At 32.9% G+C, this 19,753-nt stretch overlaps 1 protein-coding gene across 1 annotated transcript in view; it reads left to right on the forward strand.

Moving 5' to 3' along the window:
• The first annotated feature begins 3,106 nt into the window (after positions 1-3,106).
• LOC138086293 (ankyrin repeat and KH domain-containing protein 1) overlaps positions 3,107-19,753 on the forward strand; it is a 44,784-nt gene continuing 28,137 nt past the window's right edge. Inside the window, exons 1-7 of the mRNA XM_068981084.1 lie at positions 3,107-3,179; positions 10,562-11,320; positions 17,152-17,297; positions 17,466-17,577; positions 18,051-18,196; positions 18,692-18,834; positions 19,269-19,482. Coding sequence (XP_068837185.1) covers positions 3,107-3,179; positions 10,562-11,320; positions 17,152-17,297; positions 17,466-17,577; positions 18,051-18,196; positions 18,692-18,834; positions 19,269-19,482 — 1,593 coding nt within the window. The remainder of the gene's footprint in view (positions 3,180-10,561; positions 11,321-17,151; positions 17,298-17,465; positions 17,578-18,050; positions 18,197-18,691; positions 18,835-19,268; positions 19,483-19,753) is intronic.

Raw genomic sequence — 19,753 nt, forward strand, 5'->3', positions numbered from 1 at the left:
GACATGACTTTCTATGTTTTGCTGAGTAAGCTCTTCATGTGTATTCTGTTTTGTTTGAAGTTAATGGCCAGAATATTACATTTATCTACATTTGAATTTAAGTTCAAAATCCGTTCTAAAACCACATTATTTTGGCATTGTCTATAGTTATGCATTCTGTGTGTGTGTGTGTGTGTGTGTGTGTTAGTCACTCAGTCATGTCCAACTCTTTGCGACACCATGGACTGCAGCCCTTCAGGCTCCTCTGTCCATGGGCCCTTAGAGTTAATAAAGAATGGTTGGAAGCTGTTTTATCATTCATTCTTCTTGCTGGTAAACTACCTAGGAAGAACACAATCTTTCTGCTATTGTAAGACTGCTTCTTTTGCCTTTGACTATTCAAGCATTTAATTTTCCTCTAAAAAAATCTGCTCATTTGTGTTTTTCTTTTTCCTTTCCCTTTACTCCTGAAATACCACAGTGTTTGACTGGTTTCTCAGCTTTGATACAACTCTTACTGGCTTCTGATATGATGTGATCCTTATAATCACCTTGTAAAATTAAGGTTCCTTTTTCAGAGTTCAGATGAATAATTAGGGAAACTTAGTATTAGGAAAAAATGCAGTTATTTCTCTTTGGGGATCAAACTAAACATAAGTCTAATTTTTAATGGTTACTGTTTGGTGTGCAAAACTGAACTTGCTGTTAGAAAGTTACACCAACTAGTGTGGACTGAAATTAATCCTGTATTTTCGAGGAATTGAGGTAGGTAGCATAAGTGATTGCATTGACTAAGTATTAAATCTTCATTATTTCTTATGTCATTGCTATTAAGTGTTTAAGATAGATGGTTAATGAATTGGCACTAACGGATTATTTTATGTTTCTTTAGGAACATGAATCTGAAGGTGGAAGAACACCTTTAATGAAAGCTGCAAGAGCTGGTCATTTGTGTACCGTGCAGTTTCTTATTAGCAAAGGTAAAGAAAGTACAAATGAGAATTTTCAAGAAGCTGCAACTTCTGTAAAAAGTTCCTAAACTGTTGCAATTTATGTTAAAGTTACTTTACCTGTAGTCTAAGTATTGAATTCTAGTCTTTTATTGCTGTATATTCTTAGGAAGCAGAGTTCATAAGGTACTTTGCTGGAATCTTTATTAGTTTCAAGTTTGAATTTTCATCAACCAAACAGTATATACTTACCCCCATAAGTTGGAAAAGTCAAATGTAAAATGTCCAGCTATGTATAGTAGATACAGTATTGTTCAGCACTTAAGGCAGTTCTTTATGTCTACATTGTACTTCAGAAATGTTTCAAAAATCATATTGTGTGAACTGGCTTTGCTAAGATTGGTTTTTATTTTTCTTTGAAGGTGCTAATGTGAATAGGGCTACAGCCAATAATGATCATACAGTAGTGTCACTGGCATGTGCAGGAGGTCACCTGGCAGTGGTAGAGCTACTCTTGGCTCATGGGGCTGACCCTACTCATCGTCTCAAGGTATTCTACTTCAAAATAAGGAAATTATATATCATTATTAAAATATATTTCAGATATTGTAGTGCTTAATATTATTAATATTCATTACTGTTTAAGTTTTGATTTTGTATGAGCTAAGAAACTAAATGTGTTTAGTAATCATATTATTAAAAGAAATTGACAATTAATTACAATATCAATTTTTCTCAGGATGGCTCAACAATGCTCATTGAAGCTGCAAAAGGTGGTCATACTAATGTTGTTTCTTATCTTTTGGATTATCCAAACAATGTTCTGTCAGTTCCCACCACAGATGTATCTCAGCTTACCCCACCTTCTCAAGATCAATCTCAGGTAATATAAAATAGAACTTAAACTTATAAATATTCTTCAAATTGGAAATTTTTGTTTAAAATAGTCTTAGGTAAAATGGGCTTATTTCTCTTTTAAAATTTGAATAAATCTTGTGCTAAATTCTTTTGAAATTTTCTTGAAAAGTACATGGAAATTTTTAAATTGTCTTTATTTATTGAAACTAGTGTTTGGTTTAAAAAAAAATGAACACTTAATACCATATAAGTATTCCAAGTTGTCCTTTTATTCAGCTAGGTCTTTAGGGTTGTTAACCAAGAGAAAGCTCTTCCCTTAGTACCTCCCAAGAGTGTTAATTATCCTGGTTGTTTTTATTCAGTTGTTAAGTCATGTCCAACTCTTTGCGACCCCATGAGCTGTAGCATGCCAGACTCCTCTGTCCTCCACAAACTCCTGGAGTTTGCTCAAACTAACGTTCATTGAGTTGGTGACGCCATCTAACCATCTTATCCTGTGCCACCCGCTTCTCCTTTTGCCTTCACTCTTTCCTAGCACCAGGATCTTTTCCAATGAGTCGGCTCTTCACATCAGGTGGCCAGAGTCTTTTTGGCTTCAGCAGCAGTCCTTCCAATGAATATTCAAGGTTGATTTCCTTTAAGATTGACTGGTGTGATCTTGTAGTCCGAAGGACTCTTAAAAGATATCCTGGAAATACCTTTTCTAGAGATATCCTAAAGATAGCTACTCTTATCAACCAGGAAAGTCTGAGTGACATATGCACCAAAAATTCATTAATTTTTAAACCTACCTAAAAATACAGAGAGAATGTAGAGAGTATAATAAGTATACAAAGTTCAGTGATGTCTCAAGTTCTTTTCTACAACGGTATCCTGAGAACTGCTAAAATACACTAATTTGGGAAATGTGTTGGATTTTTTCCTTTTGACCCTATAGAATTTGAACAAGGGTAAATTGGTCAGTTGAATATGTTACTTTTACTTCTAGCTATAATTGAAACCAGCAAGGCTGTCTCCTTAACAAGAGGGTGATATTAATTCCATTTAGCTTAAATCATGGACTATGTGTAGATAGCCTGAATTTGCCCTATCAGTATTCTCAGAAATTATTGCTTGGTAAACAATGCTGCTGCTCCTTCTTTTTCATCTTCCTTTCCCTCTTCTTTTAAAGAAACAAAAGTTAATTTGGTGGTATATGAAGAAAATCTAAAACAAGATTTGTGTTTCATTTTTGGCCCTTTGTTTTATTCATTGGTCTGAGGTCATTTTTTTCTGAGTTGATTTTTTAGGTTCCACGTGTGCCAATGCATACACTCGCCATGGTTGTACCTCCTCAGGAACCTGACAGAACTTTACAGGAGAACTCTCCTGCTGTTTTAGGAGTACAAAAAGGTTAGTTCTTGAATTATTTTCTTTAAAATGGGCATTTTTATCACCCAATGTGTGAATTCATAGAGATACTTTCATGGTACATGGTTACTGTATATCTAGAATTGAGGTAGGTAATTCTGACAAATGCTAATCATCTTTTATACCATTTAAAATAGAAAAGACAGAAGTACTAGGAAAATGATTTATTAAAATGGTAACATACTTCTAGGTGTAGTTTTCATCTGGCACTGCCAAAAATAAGCATATACCAAGCACTTCATTATATTTAAGTAGCAAAAATGTATCAGGCATTCATTTTTCATTTCACAATGCTTTAGCTAAATAATACTATAATATGAGGAATGAAAATATGTGTTTGCTGTCAGTCAAGTCCTAGTATCATTGATGCAATTCAGTGAATGTCAATTTAAGAATTATATTTAGTTTCTTTCATGAAATCCATTTCACTGGATTAACATTGGTCAGTGTGTGAACATAGACAAATAACTATTAAAAAGTATATGAATAACAGTCAAGTGGAATATTGAGGAGGATACACTGTTTAAAGGACTCAAGTTTATGAGCTCTGTTGTTTTTCTGCTATATTTTCATTTGTAGATATAAAGTACCTTCACTTGATAATCATGTATGGTTTTCATATCTGAGTTCTGAAGTAAATAGGTAGTATGTAAAGTATTAAAAACTATTACAGATAAAACCAACTTATAAGCATATTTCATTCATTATATGACAAGTTCTAGATGTTTGAAATCATAATCAAGTATGTAAGTATGTTCTAATATCTTTAATACAACTTTATAAAAAAATATAGCTTTAAGTAAAGTTGGTAAGGTGTGACTGTACAGCACCAAACAGAAGCTTCTTTCAAATTAATGTCAGTTTTAGTAATTTAGAGTATTGAGTGCCTTTACCAAGGATTACTTCATTTCTAAACTAATAATTTCAAAAATAAAAAACCTGTAGTCTCTCTGACTTAAGCTAATTCTTGCAGTTTTCCATTGGCTACCGAGCTATTCTAACTTCAGAAAATGAAGACTGCTATTTTTAGTCTTAAGAAATAGAAAGCAAATTAAGCATGTACTTGTTAAGAATCTGAGGATCCTAACTGGCTAATAGACTTTAGTAAAGTATTTGAACCTAAAAGCCTCAGTTTTTGTTGTTTTTTTGTTTGACTATATCCTATAGAGGACTGTAGTAACTTTGACTAGGGAAATTCAGTACTAAGTAAGAAATAATTGAAAAAATATTTATTGACACAGAGCCACAGAATAAACAAGAAATGAGCTAGGAAGGACACAGTATGTATAGAAAGGAAGTAAAACATTTTAAATTTAGATCTACTATGTAAGTCAACTGAAATGTTTGGGTCATGATTTCTAAGTTGATACTCAAGTGGGTAATCATATTTTTGCTTACTGAAATATCTTCTTATACTTAGTATCTACTTATTTTCTTCACTTTGATGTTTTATTACTTACTGAATAGTATTAAACTGAACCTACCTTTTACGGAATCTTTCATTTTACAAAATTATTAGGGAAGGAAAAATTAACGCTTGTAATTGGCATTTGCTATTGCCAGATACCAAGCGGTATTGCCAACCCCAACATTTATTTTTGCAGGATGAAGGTGTAATAATGCATTGTGTTTGAGTGCACCATAGAATATTATATGACTATAAATTAGGAAAAGTAAATTGATGATGTAAAAGTACACCTGTATGGAGAGGAAAAGCTATCTTATTTATTAAAGATATATTATTTTCTCCTTAATTTTTCTTCCTAAAATTTCTCACTTATGTCTCTGGAGAAGTTCCTTTGAGTGATGAATTTGCTGTTTGATCCTTTTGTTTTTGTTTTTTCTAAGTCCATAGATAACGTGCATTGCATATGTAGCTAGGGGTAGAGAGAGGATTCTTATTCTCTAGGACTCTTTTCTTCTTAGCAATCATCTTTTCGAGTTTATAACATTTTACTCCTATCTGAAGTCTTTATGCATATTTGCATCCTTTTAAAATATATTCATGCCCATAAGTCTTACCCAGGTATTTTTTTATATATTCTACTCAAACATTCTTCTTTCATGTGCACCATTTGTCCAGGCTCCATCCGTCTTGACTATAGTCTCCTGGTTTAAGCAACTAATTTCACTTATCCATTGTTAGTTTTCAAAGATTTGAGATCCTAGATGACATTGATAGAGGCCTCAGAAACACCTTTATAAAAAAAAAAATGAAGCTGGGTAAGAGTGATATGCTCAGTTTCCTAGCATTGTTTAGCTTTATCATCTATAGTTATGAGTACACTTGGGAAAGGATACATAAGTAATATCAAACCTTTGTCTTTCCATATTTAATTTTTAAATAAATTTATTTATTTATTTTTGGCTGCACTGAGTCTTCATTGCTGCACATGAGTTTCTTTAGCTGTGGTTAATGGGGGCTCCTCGCTAGTTGGTGGTGTGCAGGCTTCTCATTGCAGTGCCTTCTCTTGTGATACACAAAGCTTAGTTGCCCAAATAGGAATTAAACCCCTGTTCCCTGCATTGACAGGCAAATTCTTAATCACTGGACCATCAGGGAACATTGGTTCCCAGGGGCCACCACCACCCAAATTTAATTTTGTAAAGAAATTTGTTGACTGAAGCCACTTCTTGCATGTAATTTATTTGTAGTAACTGATTCTACTGAGATCCTAAATTGTGAGTCTGATGATTCCATGTAGTTGTATAGCTTAGAACTAACTAATCTATTGTAAAACATTAAAATGATATCAAGATAAAAAATGCACTTCTTTTGTGTGCACCTCAATTCCTCTTGAGGAGTCATTTCTTTTCTCTGAATTCCTATGGTACTTTATTGGATCATCCTTCTGTTTGTGGTAACTCCTGTACCTTCACTTCCCCTTGGAAGTTCAAGTATGGAAGGTTGAGTTAATCATACTTAATGTCATCATGGTTCCTATCTTGTTTTACTTTATTCCTTTTCATCCCTGTCCACACCCATGCTTCCCCTTAGGCAGTCCTTCTAATGTGTTTAATTTGTAGATTTTTTTGTTCTTACAAATTCTTATAAAATGTTCACTTCTTTATGTATATTTGAATTTATGCAAGTGATATTATGCTGTATGTCCTGTTTGGTTTTTACTTTTTTCATTTAATATTTTTTCAATATTATTTTTATTTATTTATATTTTGCTGTACTGGATCTTCTTTACAGTGTTCAGGCTTCTCACTGAGGTGGCTTCTTTTATTGAGGAGCACAGGCTCAAGGTGCGCAGACTTCAGTAGTTGCAACATGTGGGCTTGGTAGTTGTGGTGCATGGACTTAGTTGCCCCACAGCATGTGAGATCTTCCTGGACCAGGGATTGAACTCATGTCCCTTGCTGTAAGGCAGATTCTTAAACACTGGACTACCAGGGAAGCCCAACACTGTTTTTAAGATCTCTCCATATGTCAACCTCTAGATTGTTTCTACCTGTAGCATAGTGTTTATCCTGTATATCCTGTTTTTCACTTGTCCTTTCTCTCAGTGATGGGTACCCAGATTGTCTCTCATTCCCCACCAACACAGACAATGCTATGGTGAAAATTCTGGTACAGTCCCTTTATGGATCTGTGTGAGAATTTCTTTGGGATAAACTCAGGAGCAGAATTGCCTGTCATAGAAATGCATAATGTTTATCTGACAAAGTACTATGAATTCATTCTCTAGAATGCTACAGCAGTTTACACTCCCACGAACAATTTGTAAGGTTACTATATTTTACACCCCATTGCATTTCCATACCTGCCAGTGCTTCAGTTTGTACATTTTTATCTCCCCTTTTAGATTGTAAGCTCTTTGAGGGCAGGGTTTATGTTGCTCGTCTTTGTATGGTCCACTGTGGCTTGCTTGTACTAGCTGTTAAATATTTGTTGAATAAATTAATAAATGGCAGGATAAGAATATAGATTATTTTGAAGGCAAGAGAAAATCATTAAGAATTTTTAAGCAGAGTAACATTGTGTTTAAAGAGAATGTTTAAGTACCTAAGAAATAGTATTCTAAATTGTAGGGAAAAGATTGAAAACAAAAATATACATGAAAAGTAAGCATTAGGTTAACATATTGCTTTATATCCCTGAGTTGTTTATTGGAGTAGGTAACATAAAAAGTTCTCAGTTTAATAGCAAAGCATTAAAATTATATAGAAAAAGTATATGTACAGTAAATGAGGTTGAATATTCCTCTGGAAAATTTACTAGTAATATTCTCTAGTAGATTTCCATTAGTAATCATGGCAGAATGGATTTACATTTGCCCAAATTTAATAATATCTTTTCACATATAACTGCTTATAGTAAAAGCGGTTGATTTAATCTGTTGGCATATAACACAGATACTCTTATTTTTGGACACTTGCTTAACCTTGGTCCAGTTGTATGTCATTCATTATTTTCCTTTGGCCATTATTTTTCTGTTTCCCAGTGGACTAATTGTTTAGACACAAAAATGATTAATAGAATTAAACTGATTTCTATAGTAAACCAAATATTTGACAAGTATATATCCACCTCATTTTCTCACTTCCAGTAAAAAATAAAGGCCACGTTCCAAGCTCTCTCTGTATCATAGTTTCCTATTGGAAACGTTTTTAATTAATGGAGGAAAAGTGAAAGTTGAGGAAGTAGGATAGAAACCACACCAAAGAGATAGATGGTAACTTCACCTATGTTCCTAAATATTAATTCATGATATCACTCAGTGCTACCAAATGAATAGATTTATTTATTTCTCTCTGACAGTACAAGATGTTTGAGGAAGAAGGAGTTCTTTTATATTCTGACATCTTAAGCTGCTACTTTCCTACATACTGAAAACTTTGTTGCTAAAAGGACACTTGTTTAACATTCTCTCCTTTTCCTTCAAATTGAAGGAGTTGCTTCAGCTTCTAGGAATAATTTGTTTTTCACCAACTTGACTTATTCACGATATTATAGCTTTATTAATGCTTTGATGTGTATCTAGGCAATTGCACACGTCTGTGGTTACTGATATTCAGTCATTGGATATTTGTAGAAGAACTGCCTTTTGTGCATTAATTTCACCATCCTCTGCTTTTCCTGCTGCCTAAATTTTGGGCTTTTCGTCTCATTTTCAGTTAAATAAGTTACTCTCTTTAATCTTCTGCTCTTTGTATTTTATTTAACAAGTTAGAGCCATTTCTTTCTGTTACTATTCTCAAAATTCTTGTCTTATTTTGGATCTTACTATTTATATAAGATTTTAAATCTGAGAATGTCCAATGTGGTCATAATTCATTACCAGTCTTAGTGTTGAACTCTTAACCTAGTTTTCTTAATCTTAAATACAAATTACATAGGAACTATACAAGGGTGTTTTAAAATAATGTTGGAGGAGCTTGTGGAACTTAAGAATTTACTCTGCTGATGTCATTGAATTTGTTACACAACTGAAAATTTCCTTGCTGAGCTTGCAGATTCTGTGGCAGTTAAACTCCTTTTTCCTACCATTAATTGTCATGAGGTACAAGTAAAGCAAACCATGGTTTCCTATATAATCTTAAGGAAATAGGTAGAAAATTATCTTACAAGCTAACAGCTTTTGCTCTTTAAGGATAAAGTCTCTTCCCACCACTTTGCTCAGATAGAAATATAAAATTGAATATGGGTAATTATCATAGTGATTTTGGAACTGTGGTTGTAAGACCTTGTTAAAGACAGTATCTAGAGGAAAATCTGTCAGGCTTTTTATGATAATAGCATGTTGCAGTTATTTGAGCTACCTACAGTTTTGAGTTCTAACAAAGAAGCAGTTAAATCTCTGATTTTTTTGTCCAGTAGTTTTGTCAATCTCTGGCAGTTCAGAGCAATTAAACATCTAAAGGATTGTTTTTTTTTTTTCCTTTTGGACCTAGGAATCATTTTGAATGCATTGGATGAGCTAGTTTTTAAAACTCTGAAGTTACATATGTTATTCATACATATTGACCACAATCCTTGAGAATAGACAACTATTTTTCACCTAGTCTTTTTTTAAACAGCTTTAATATTGCTTAATTTTTATACCATAAAATTCACTCATTTAAATGTACAATCCAATGACTTTTAATAAATTTACAGAATTGTGTAATCATCACCTCCATCTAGTTTTGGATCCATCACTCCAAAAAAATCTCTCATGCTTCTTTGTGATCAGCCTGCATTCTCACCGCTATAATCCAGGCACCACTATTGTCCTTACCTGTCTCTCTAGATTTGCCTTTTCTCTGTAGATTGTACAATATATGGTCTTTTGTGCCTGGACTCTTCACTTAGCATAATGTTTTCAAGGTTCATCCATGTTGTAGGATATATCAGTAGTTTGTTCCTTTTTACTGTAGAATAGCCCCAATTCTTCAACTGGCCTCAAAGTGGTTATTATATATTTCTTCCATTTTATGTCCATGTTAGGATTATTAATATTGATAATTATTTTGACTTTAGGGAATAAGTTTAAGTGTGACTGAAAACCTTCACTTAAATGTATAATTATTTCATTTTTAATGTACACTACCAATATGAGTACTCCTGTATGGGAAGTCTGATTTTCTCCCAGGTAATGTTCATTGTTTCTCTCATAGATTTTTACGTGAAGTGTTTACTTAAACTCAGAATAATTGTCCTTTGTAATATAAGTTTAATACAGTGTTCAGGTAGTGAACTTAAACACTTATGGAAGTGTTTGACTTAGTTAGTGAACAATTTAGAAGGTTATATCTTAAAAAAAAAAAAGAAGGTTATATCTTAATTAATTTCAACCTATATTTTAAAATAATAAAAGAAATATTTTGCTAATTTGAAAAACACTTTTCCCCACTTTGATCTACAAGTTATAATTTCTTGCATTATTCTGTATGTACACAATTAACATTGTAAAAAGAGAAATTGGGCAGTTAAGCTAACATTTATGATACCCTCAACATTATTTTGGTTCTGCTTTAGATTTTAAGTTCTTTAGAAAGTCCAATTTAATAAGCAGAATTTTGAGATTCTTTCCTCTTTGATTTTCCTTTTCTCCCTACCCCTGTCTTGTTTTCCAAAATCATCCAATCCTAAATATTGCATTTTTTAAATTTAAAAAAGTCACATTTTTTTGAATTAGCAACATCCCTGCTTTTGCTATGTAAAATCGAAGAGTCTCGTCATTAGCTACAACTGGTGTGAATCTTTGAGCGTTAGTCTGCAGCGCTAGTTATGTGGGTTTGGGAGGGAGGATGCGGGTGGCGGGGTGTTGGGGTGGGGGGAGGGCAGGGATTTTTTTTTTTTCTTTCTTTCTTCTTTTTTTTTTTTTTTTTTTTTTTTAGCATGGCACATTTTCAAACATTTTTCATGTGCTTAGGTACATCCAAGCAGAAGTCCAGTTCCCTGCAGGTAGCAGATCAGGACGTACTGCCACCTTTTCACCCATACCAGCCTTTGGAGTGCATAGTAGAGGAGACTGAAGGAAAACTGAATGAACTGGGACAAAGAATTAGTGCTATTGAAAAAGCACAGCTTAAATCATTGGAGTTAATTCAAGGTGAACCTCTGAACAAAGATAAGATAGAAGAACTTAAAAAGAACAGAGAAGAGCAAGTCCAGAAGAAGAAGAAAATACTGAAAGAACTGCAGAAAGTGGAAAGGCAGTTGCAGATGAAAACACAGCAGCAATTTACCAAAGAATATCTGGAAACCAAAGGTCAGAAAGACACAGTATCTCTACACCAGCAGTGCTCTCATAGAGGAGTCTTCCCAGAAGGGGAAGGAGATGGTAGTCTCCCAGAGGATCACTTTTCAGAGTTACCTCAGGTTGACACAATCTTATTTAAAGATAATGATGTTGATGATGAGCAACAGTCTCCACCATCGGCAGAACAAATTGATTTTGCCCCAGTCCAGCCTTTATCATCTCCACAGTGTAACTTTTCCGGTGAATTAGGTTCTAATGGGACAAATTCTCTTGAACTTCAGAAGGTATCAGGTAATCATCAGATTATAGGACAGCCTCAGATTGCTATTACTGGACATGATCAGGGGCTGTTAGTGCAAGAACCAGATGGACTAATGGTTGCAACTCCAGCCCAGACGCTTACCGACACTCTTGATGACCTGATAGCAGGTGGGTTAAGAAATATACCTGTAATAATTTCTCTTTAATTTTTGTGCTCAACTTCTTTACACAACTTTCCAAAAACACCAACTTGGTATTTTTCCTTTTTAGAACTATGTTTATAAAATCATTTCTTGAGGTGTTTTGGAAGTGACTTTAACTAAACTCAACAGCATTAAAACACAAAAGTGTGCTTTCCCTCTTCTTTTTCATTATTTGCAAAAGCAAAGAAATAACGTTGTCATGATCCTTTATTTTAGACCTTTGGTATCAAAATCACCTTGTCTCATATCTTGGGTAGGAGATCTCAAAGTATAATTTCTTTGCAGGCTTTAGAGATAATCATATAAGATTAGACATTTAATTTTCCTATTGGTGATTTTCATATTTGGAAATCAGAACTCTAAATCACATTGCTTTTTCTTTATGGTTTTATTAGATCAATTTAATTAAAAGGGATAATTAAAAGGGATATTCAGAAAAAAAAACTTAAGCATTCCATATTGTTAAAATATGTGTGATTAGAAGATCTAATGTACATTGAAAGTATTGTCTATTTGATAATGATTTGGAGATTGGGCTTTTTGTAGTAACTGTCTTGATGAAAGCACACAGACATCACACACACACTCAAACACACACAGACAGAGGTAATCACCAAAGCAAAAAAGAGACCAGCCTTATAAACTTAAAGTATATGTTTCTGTTTATTGTTGTGTGGAAAATTACAACTAGATATGAAATGAGGTGCACAAGTTTACTTTCCCTTTCATTGTCCTTGCAGCAGTGGGAAAACAGTGCAATTAATCATTTACCTTCCTAAAGATGGCTGGTGAATGTATCACCTCCATGAGAGCGCAGTTCAGAAATGCAGCCAGAATGGCTGTTGACAGTGGATGAAGACCAAGAACTAAGATGTAGCTGGAGTGATATTCAAAGGCAGGCCAGTCCTCTGTCTCTTGATTGCAACATTTTTTTTCTTTACTGTTGTCTGTTTCTTCTTGTCATATTCTCCTCCCCTTCTCTCATCCCAGTTATGCTTTCCCAGTTTCCTTTCTTCTTCTGTGAGCCTTTAGTCTTCCTAATCTTTACTGAATCTTTTAAATGTGGAATAAAATTACTTAATTCAGGAATTTTATTGGGCATGTGTATGACTTCCAGTGTTTATTGTAAAGAGTGCCTTTGAGGCTCCTCTGATATGTAATAGGTATCGCTGTGCAGAGGAGGAATGTCTTAGTTTTCGTAAAGAAAATTAAAATGCTAGGAAATGTTTTAAGGAGTTAGATTCTTTATTCTTTAATTTTATTTTTTATATCTTCAGCCCATAGCCACTTCACTCAGATTAACTTTGTGTTATTAGCATTGCAAGTTGTTATAAATATTGAATAACTTTATAGTTCATTTATGGTTCTGATTTCTAATTTGGTTAAAGCAGATATTGGAGTGTAAAGTATGATTAGGATTAATAATAATGCAACTCATGACCTGGAAGGAACATTTTTAAGACTTGGGGTTCTATAAATAGCATCATAATCTTGCTAATTAAGTACTCCATTTGCAGTTATGAAACCCACATTACTGATCAGTTTAGTTTCTTGGAACTTAGGACCTGTCCTTTTATTTTTAAAGAATGGAGAAAACATCTCTAAAGGGTACTTGTAGGTGTTAACTTTATGGTAGTATTTAAGGCTGTTTCTTGTAGAAGAGGTCAAATTCTGTTTATTCCACTGAAGTATTTGTTAAATTGAAGTGACCTTTTATAAAGTTCACATGAAGCTTCAAAAAATCAGTTTAGAAAACATCTTTTAATTATATTTAACATTAATCTAAATGAATAAAATTTAATTTCTTTTAGACATTAATGTCTTGTGACACAGTTGGCCCACCATATTGTACAATATTCTTTTGTTAATAAGCTTTAAAGTACAAATCTGTCAATACATTAAAAATTATATGTGGTGTAGCTTGTGGGATCTTAATTCCCTGAACAGGGATCAAACAAACCCTGGCACCCAGCAGTGAAAGTGCAGAGTCCTAACCACTGGATTGCCAGTGAAGTGAAGTGTTAGTTGCTCAGTCATGTCCAATTTGTTGCAACCCCATGGACTGTAGCCTGCCAGGCTCTTCTGTCCAGGGAATTCTCCAGGATTGCCAGGGAATTCCCAAAAATTGTCTTTATTTAAAAGCTTTTCATATTTTTGAAGCTTATATTTTAAAATACATAGCAAAAAGGAAGACTTGCCTCAAAATTTAAAATATTATTAAGTCTGAATTATTCTTAATTTCTTAATTGAAGGTGAAAAAAATTAAATAAGGATGAATTAGGTAAATACCTAGTTCCATGACTGTATGATGTTACTATGTCAATAAAATTATAGATTAGGCCAAAGATGTAATTAATTTTACCTATATCAAATCTAGTTATCATGCCTTTATATGATATCATGCCTTATTAATAAAAGAGAATACATCTTCCAATTTTACTTTAGATAATAGCAGTAAGTTTTACTCTTAGGAGGGTTTTTTTATATTTTGTTTTTCCCAGCACGCCAGGCATGTGGGACCTTAGTTCCCTGACCAGGGATTGAAACCACACACCCAGCATTGGAAGGCAGAGTCTTAATTAACCACCGGACCACTGGGGAAGTCCCAGGATTTTTTTTTTAACTGCTGTTCTATCTCAAAATGTTTGTCATGAAAGCGAGTTAGTTAGATACATAATTTATTAATGTCATAACTTCACTAGTTGACTGACAGCAGTTTAGTATGTAGTCTTAGATGTATCATACTTTATGTAGTCCCAACCAGAATATATGTTTACTCTCGAATTGGAAACATGGTTCTTCAGGTCCATTTCTTCCGAAAGTAAGTGCTGGGCTTTTGAAGTTATTATAATAGCAAGTGATTCTCAGTTCAGATGTCTAGAATAAAGGTCTGAAAATAAACAGCAGTTTAAAGAAATTCAAAATAGCTTGACCATTGAACAGTTCTAGAAACATCTAGCAAAATTTTCATTCTTAATATATAAAGTTCCTTAGTTAAAAAAATCAACTAATATCTCTCTATTTACATTTATTGAGTGCTTGCCATTTACCAAGCTCAGTGCTAAATGCTTTTATATATGCAATTTCATGAGCTATTTAATAATACTAGAAAATAAGTCCATTTCCCATCTATTTTTCTGTTGAAAACTGAGGCTAATGGAAATTAAATTGCTAGTTAAATGTTGAGATTCAAACTCAATTCAGCCAGATTTAAGAACCTTAGATATAATATGCATGCATTTGATTCAACTGGAAGTTCTGAGTTTATATTTAAGATATTATTTTCTTAGAATTCTAAATTGTATCAAATAACAATTTCCCTTGTTATTTTTATGTTTAGATATGATTTGTATATAAGGTTTAATACAGTTTTGTGACTTTAGGACATTGTTAATGTTGTTGGCATCTTCATAGGCTCTCAACACATTCCAATTCAAAAGTATCTTGCTTTAAGCAATCCGGTGATAGTCAATTTAGGTTTTAGAATGAAGTAATTGGAAAATTATCTTTGAGGGAATTTACAATAAAATATCTTTAAGTAATAATTTCTTCTAGTAGATGTTAATATTTTATTTATAGATTGTTATTTATATGGAAATATTTAATACAGTTACTGTTACCTAAATTGGATTACAGTGATTTAATGTCTTAAGACCTTGCAACATTACTATCTTCCATATTGCCTACAAAACTGTCTTAAATTTTATAAAGAATTAAGCAAAGTATCACCCCATTTTAGGATAGTACATAAATTTAATTCTAATTATGTAGTGACTTTCATGATAATCTGTTTTGGTCATTTTCAGAGACATTTTGTTCAGACGTAGGAAGCATTTTAGGATTTTTGAAATTGTCATAGTCCTGGTATAATTTTATCTTAATAAATCCTTTATTCCACATATACTTTTAAAATTTTTGCTCTTTTCTAGTTTTATCTTTAGAACTTTTCTTATGTAATTAATCCTTTTAAAGTCACTTCTGTGGAATGTTTCTGATTGTCATTATTATAAGGAGGAAAAAAATGTTTCTAGGATACTGTTGTACCAAAGTGTACAATCAACGTAGTAACACTTTTTTGATAATAGAGCTGTTAAATGTACAAAAGTATTTTTTAAAAACCAACTCTGTAAAAAAATTCTTTTATACCATCACATTCTGACATAGCACTCTAGTCAACTATTTAAATTTTTTTGAATATCTGTTTTTCATAGTCACAAAAAGAGATAGCATGAATAAACAAATTTAACAATGATAGAAAAGTAATTTTTTATTAACATATGTTAATGATTATGAGACTGTTGTTAAAATCTTAGTGTTACAAAGGTGCTATATATCAAAGTTTAGTGTCTTGTTTCTGGAACTTTTTTCCAATATTATCAGCTGTTTGAGGGGGGCAGCAAAATACTATGTGCTTTTAATTCATCCAGTGACAGATTTTTAAAGCTTTGTTTTCATCATGCACATTCTTGTAAGGCAAAACAAATGTTTATAATCATTTTTATTTATAACCATATGGCTAAATATTTATGTGTATATTTATGTGGTAACAGAAGCTGCAGAAATTCATATGATCAAGATGATTTTATATATATTGGTTGGGAGGAGGGAGGGACAGCTCATGTAGTAATGTCCTTAAAATTTGCTATTATTTATGAAGAAGTAGCATACTACACTTAATCTTTCATACTTGTGGTCATAAGTATCCTTGATTGGGATTCAGCCATATCAAAATTCTAGAGAGAAAACATTCTCCAACCGTTGAAATGCTTACATTTTCCTTTATGACTTATGTGTTTTTGATTGACTTTTAGCATGGGTAAGAGGAAGTTAATTGCCATCACTGAAACTTTGTTGTCTTTTTCTATATTATTGATTGTATATTTTTTCTGAGTTTTTTCTTTCTTGAGTGAATTGTAATGTTTTATTTTTCAGTGCAGTGATTGATAGTACTGAAGTCCTATAAAATATGTGATAATTACATATATTGGGCACTTACCATACCAAACACTGTGTTAAATGCTTTTTATACATTATCTCACAGACAGTTCACAATATCCCTCTGAGATGGGTCCTGTTTCCCCCTCCATGGGGCAAACTCTTGTCTTGTATAAAAGAAAAGAAATATGCAGAGCCACAAGGATATAATTTCATTTAATTCAGTTTCAGACACTAGATTTTGAGGTCCCAAATAAAAGTTCCAGTGTTCATTTTTAAAGCAGTTTGATTTTCAGACACTGATTCATTTTTGCAAATTTTCAGAGTAAATATTGAATTTTAAAAATACATACTCTCTGCTATTTATGAGAGAGATACTCTAACTTGTTCTTTCCCTTCTTCTACATCTTCTTTCTATTTTTCTTCTTTTTTAAAAATTTGCATTATTTTCAGGGTATTTTTATCTAATTGCCTTTTTCAAACTAAGATTTACAATTCCTTTTTTTTAAATTGGAAACTATTTTCTTCCTGCAAAAGGCTGCTATTTCTTCTGTATTCACTAAATGCCAGGTACCATGCTCAGTATTCTATTCCCAACAAACTTACAATGAAGGTACTATATTTATCATCCCATTTTACACATAAGGAAATTGAGATTCTGAGAGTTTAAATTACTTGCCCAAGATCAGAAAGTCATTGGTAGAACTGGGATTCAAACATATGTCCATCTGACTCAAAAGCTTGTGATCTGACTACTACATTGTATTACTGCTATAGAATTTTCTGTTTTCTGTGTTTTTCTGTATACAAATGACTTTACTCTCTTAAGTAGAATTCAGCAATATGAATATTGTTTTTCAGCTGTGAGTAGCAGAGTGCCCACTGGCTCAAACAGCTCTTCTCAAAACATAGAATGTCTTACACCTGAACCCTGTTCTCAGTCTCCAAGCAATGTGGCTTCCCAGTCTATACCCCCTGTGTATCCTTCAGTTGACATTGATGCACATGTAAGTAGACTGCTTTATTTATATTTATTTTTTGCACATTCCAATTTTCTTTGGAAAGGAAAAGATTCATTGTACATTAATTGTGGAAATTAACATTATTTGCTCTTCAATCAATAACCCCACCATAAACAGAAAGAAGTTTAATTCTTTTTTTTTTCCTTTTCCTAGACCGAGAGCAATCATGACACTGCATTAACCCTAGCTTGTGCCGGTGGCCATGAAGAACTTGTATCTGTACTCATAGCACGAGATGCTAAAATTGAACACAGAGACAAAAAAGGTAAGAAGTGTTAGAAATAAAATCTTGAGTGTCAGAAAACAATTTTTTTTTTCACTGTGGGTAAGTAGTTCCTGGACTAGTCAGTGGGTTATCATATTTCAATTAAGTATATCCAGATTTGTTCATCTACAGAGCCAAATTATTATTCAGAAATTCAAAAATTATAGATCATCCAGGGAAGTACAGCAAGTTGTGTTTGCTTTTTCCTTGGTCCAAAAGTAGAGCATAGAAAGGTATCAAAGTTTATTACGCTTATAAGCTTGAATAGTTTTCTTTGACTTAGCATTTTCTTTTTATCAAGTATTTATAGGGTTTTGTCAGTAACAAATTAGGGTTTAAAGCAGTTTTATGTTAAATGATTTTAGGTATCTGTCCTAAAGACGTCTTCCTCCTAAAACAATAGAGAATTAAAAAACAGTGGCTTAATAAGTAAAAAACACAAATTTGACTGAGATTTTTATTTTCTGATTTAGGTTTCACACCATTGATCCTGGCAGCAACAGCAGGACATGTTGGAGTTGTTGAAATCCTTTTGGATAAAGGTGGAGACATAGAAGCACAATCTGAACGAACTAAGGATACTCCTCTTTCATTAGCATGTTCTGGTGGACGTCAGGAAGTATGCTGATGTTTATTTTCACTTTGTAAACACTTTATTTGTATTTTAAATATGCATGTGCTTAGTAGTTTAGCTACATGAATAAAACTTGCATGTGTTTTGAGATCTTTATATTAAATTTAAATGAGAATAGTAAATGTCCTTTTAAAGAATCTATTTCTTGCCTTTTTAGGCAAAATAGAAATTCTCTGTATCCTTACATTTATTGAGTCTGAATGGAGCAAAATCCTAACACATGAAATGCAAATTTGTCACTTAATAATTGAAGCGAAAGAGTGACAACTTGTTATTTCAGTATAATTAGGATTTCATAGGTCTGAATTCCTTGATATAAAATTGAATTCATTTATTTAGTACTGGGATTTGAATATTTAGTATCTGATTAAAATGTTAGATATTTAGAGAACTTAAAGATCCCATTTCTTTGTGCTTCATTCATTATAAGATGAATCCTTGGTGTAAACTAGATTTCTCTGTTCCTATTTTACTTTGTAGGTGGTAGACTTGCTGTTGGCTCGGGGTGCAAATAAAGAACATAGGAACGTGTCTGATTATACACCACTGAGTCTAGCTGCATCTGGAGGATACGTTAATATCATTAAGATTCTGCTTAATGCTGGGGCAGAAATTAATTCAAGGTATCTATCACCTGTTCATTTTATTATTCATGATTAGTAAATTATGACCTTGGAGTTAAGTGTTTTCCCCTAAATATTTAGATGCCATTTTTAAGCAAGATAATACTAAAGTTGCAAGGCCAACAATTATTACTGTGGTAATCAGAGCTTATTTCAGCTAACAGGGCTGTTTTCAAAGAGGTTTCATTTCAGAAAACTCTTTGTTATATATAGTTAGAAATTTATAGCCTCTGAATAGGGGTTGTGTTTTTAATTGTGAGATTTTCTTAATTATGAGATTTTCTAACTTTGAGACTAAACAAATAAAATCTATTCTTTGGTGTTAGAAAGCTTTCTTTTCACTGAAACTTTTTCATTTTTTATGTTCTCTCTGCTTTTAAAAAAACAACAGGCAACATATTATTTTAATTTTCTGAGCACATTTCCCCCCTTAGGACTGGGAGTAAACTAGGTATTTCTCCCCTGATGTTGGCTGCAATGAATGGACATGTTCCTGCAGTGAAACTGCTGCTTGATATGGGTTCAGATATTAATGCCCAAATAGAGACCAATCGGAACACAGCTCTCACCTTGGCCTGTTTCCAAGGCCGAGCAGAAGTAGTGAGCTTGCTTCTGGACCGAAAAGCCAATGTTGAACATAGGGCAAAGGTAAGCATTTTATAACTTGTCAACTACTTCAGACATATTTCTAATAGAAAGAGCATAATATAGCATAGCACACTCAAATTGAATGTGCTATTTAAAATTTTTCTAAGTTAAAATTAGGAAATTCCTGCCCCAGTGCAGGATTGTAGAATAGTGCTATCCAGTGGTCAGTGACACACTGTCACCATTCCTAACTTTATTAAGGACAGCTAAGATCTCCTTTAATGAGACAGGTGCTTTACCATTGGTAAAAATCGCAATCAAAAATTACTTT

Source organism: Capricornis sumatraensis, chromosome 9 (genome assembly GCF_032405125.1).
Source record: "Capricornis sumatraensis isolate serow.1 chromosome 9, serow.2, whole genome shotgun sequence".
NCBI lineage: Eukaryota > Metazoa > Chordata > Mammalia > Artiodactyla > Bovidae > Capricornis > Capricornis sumatraensis.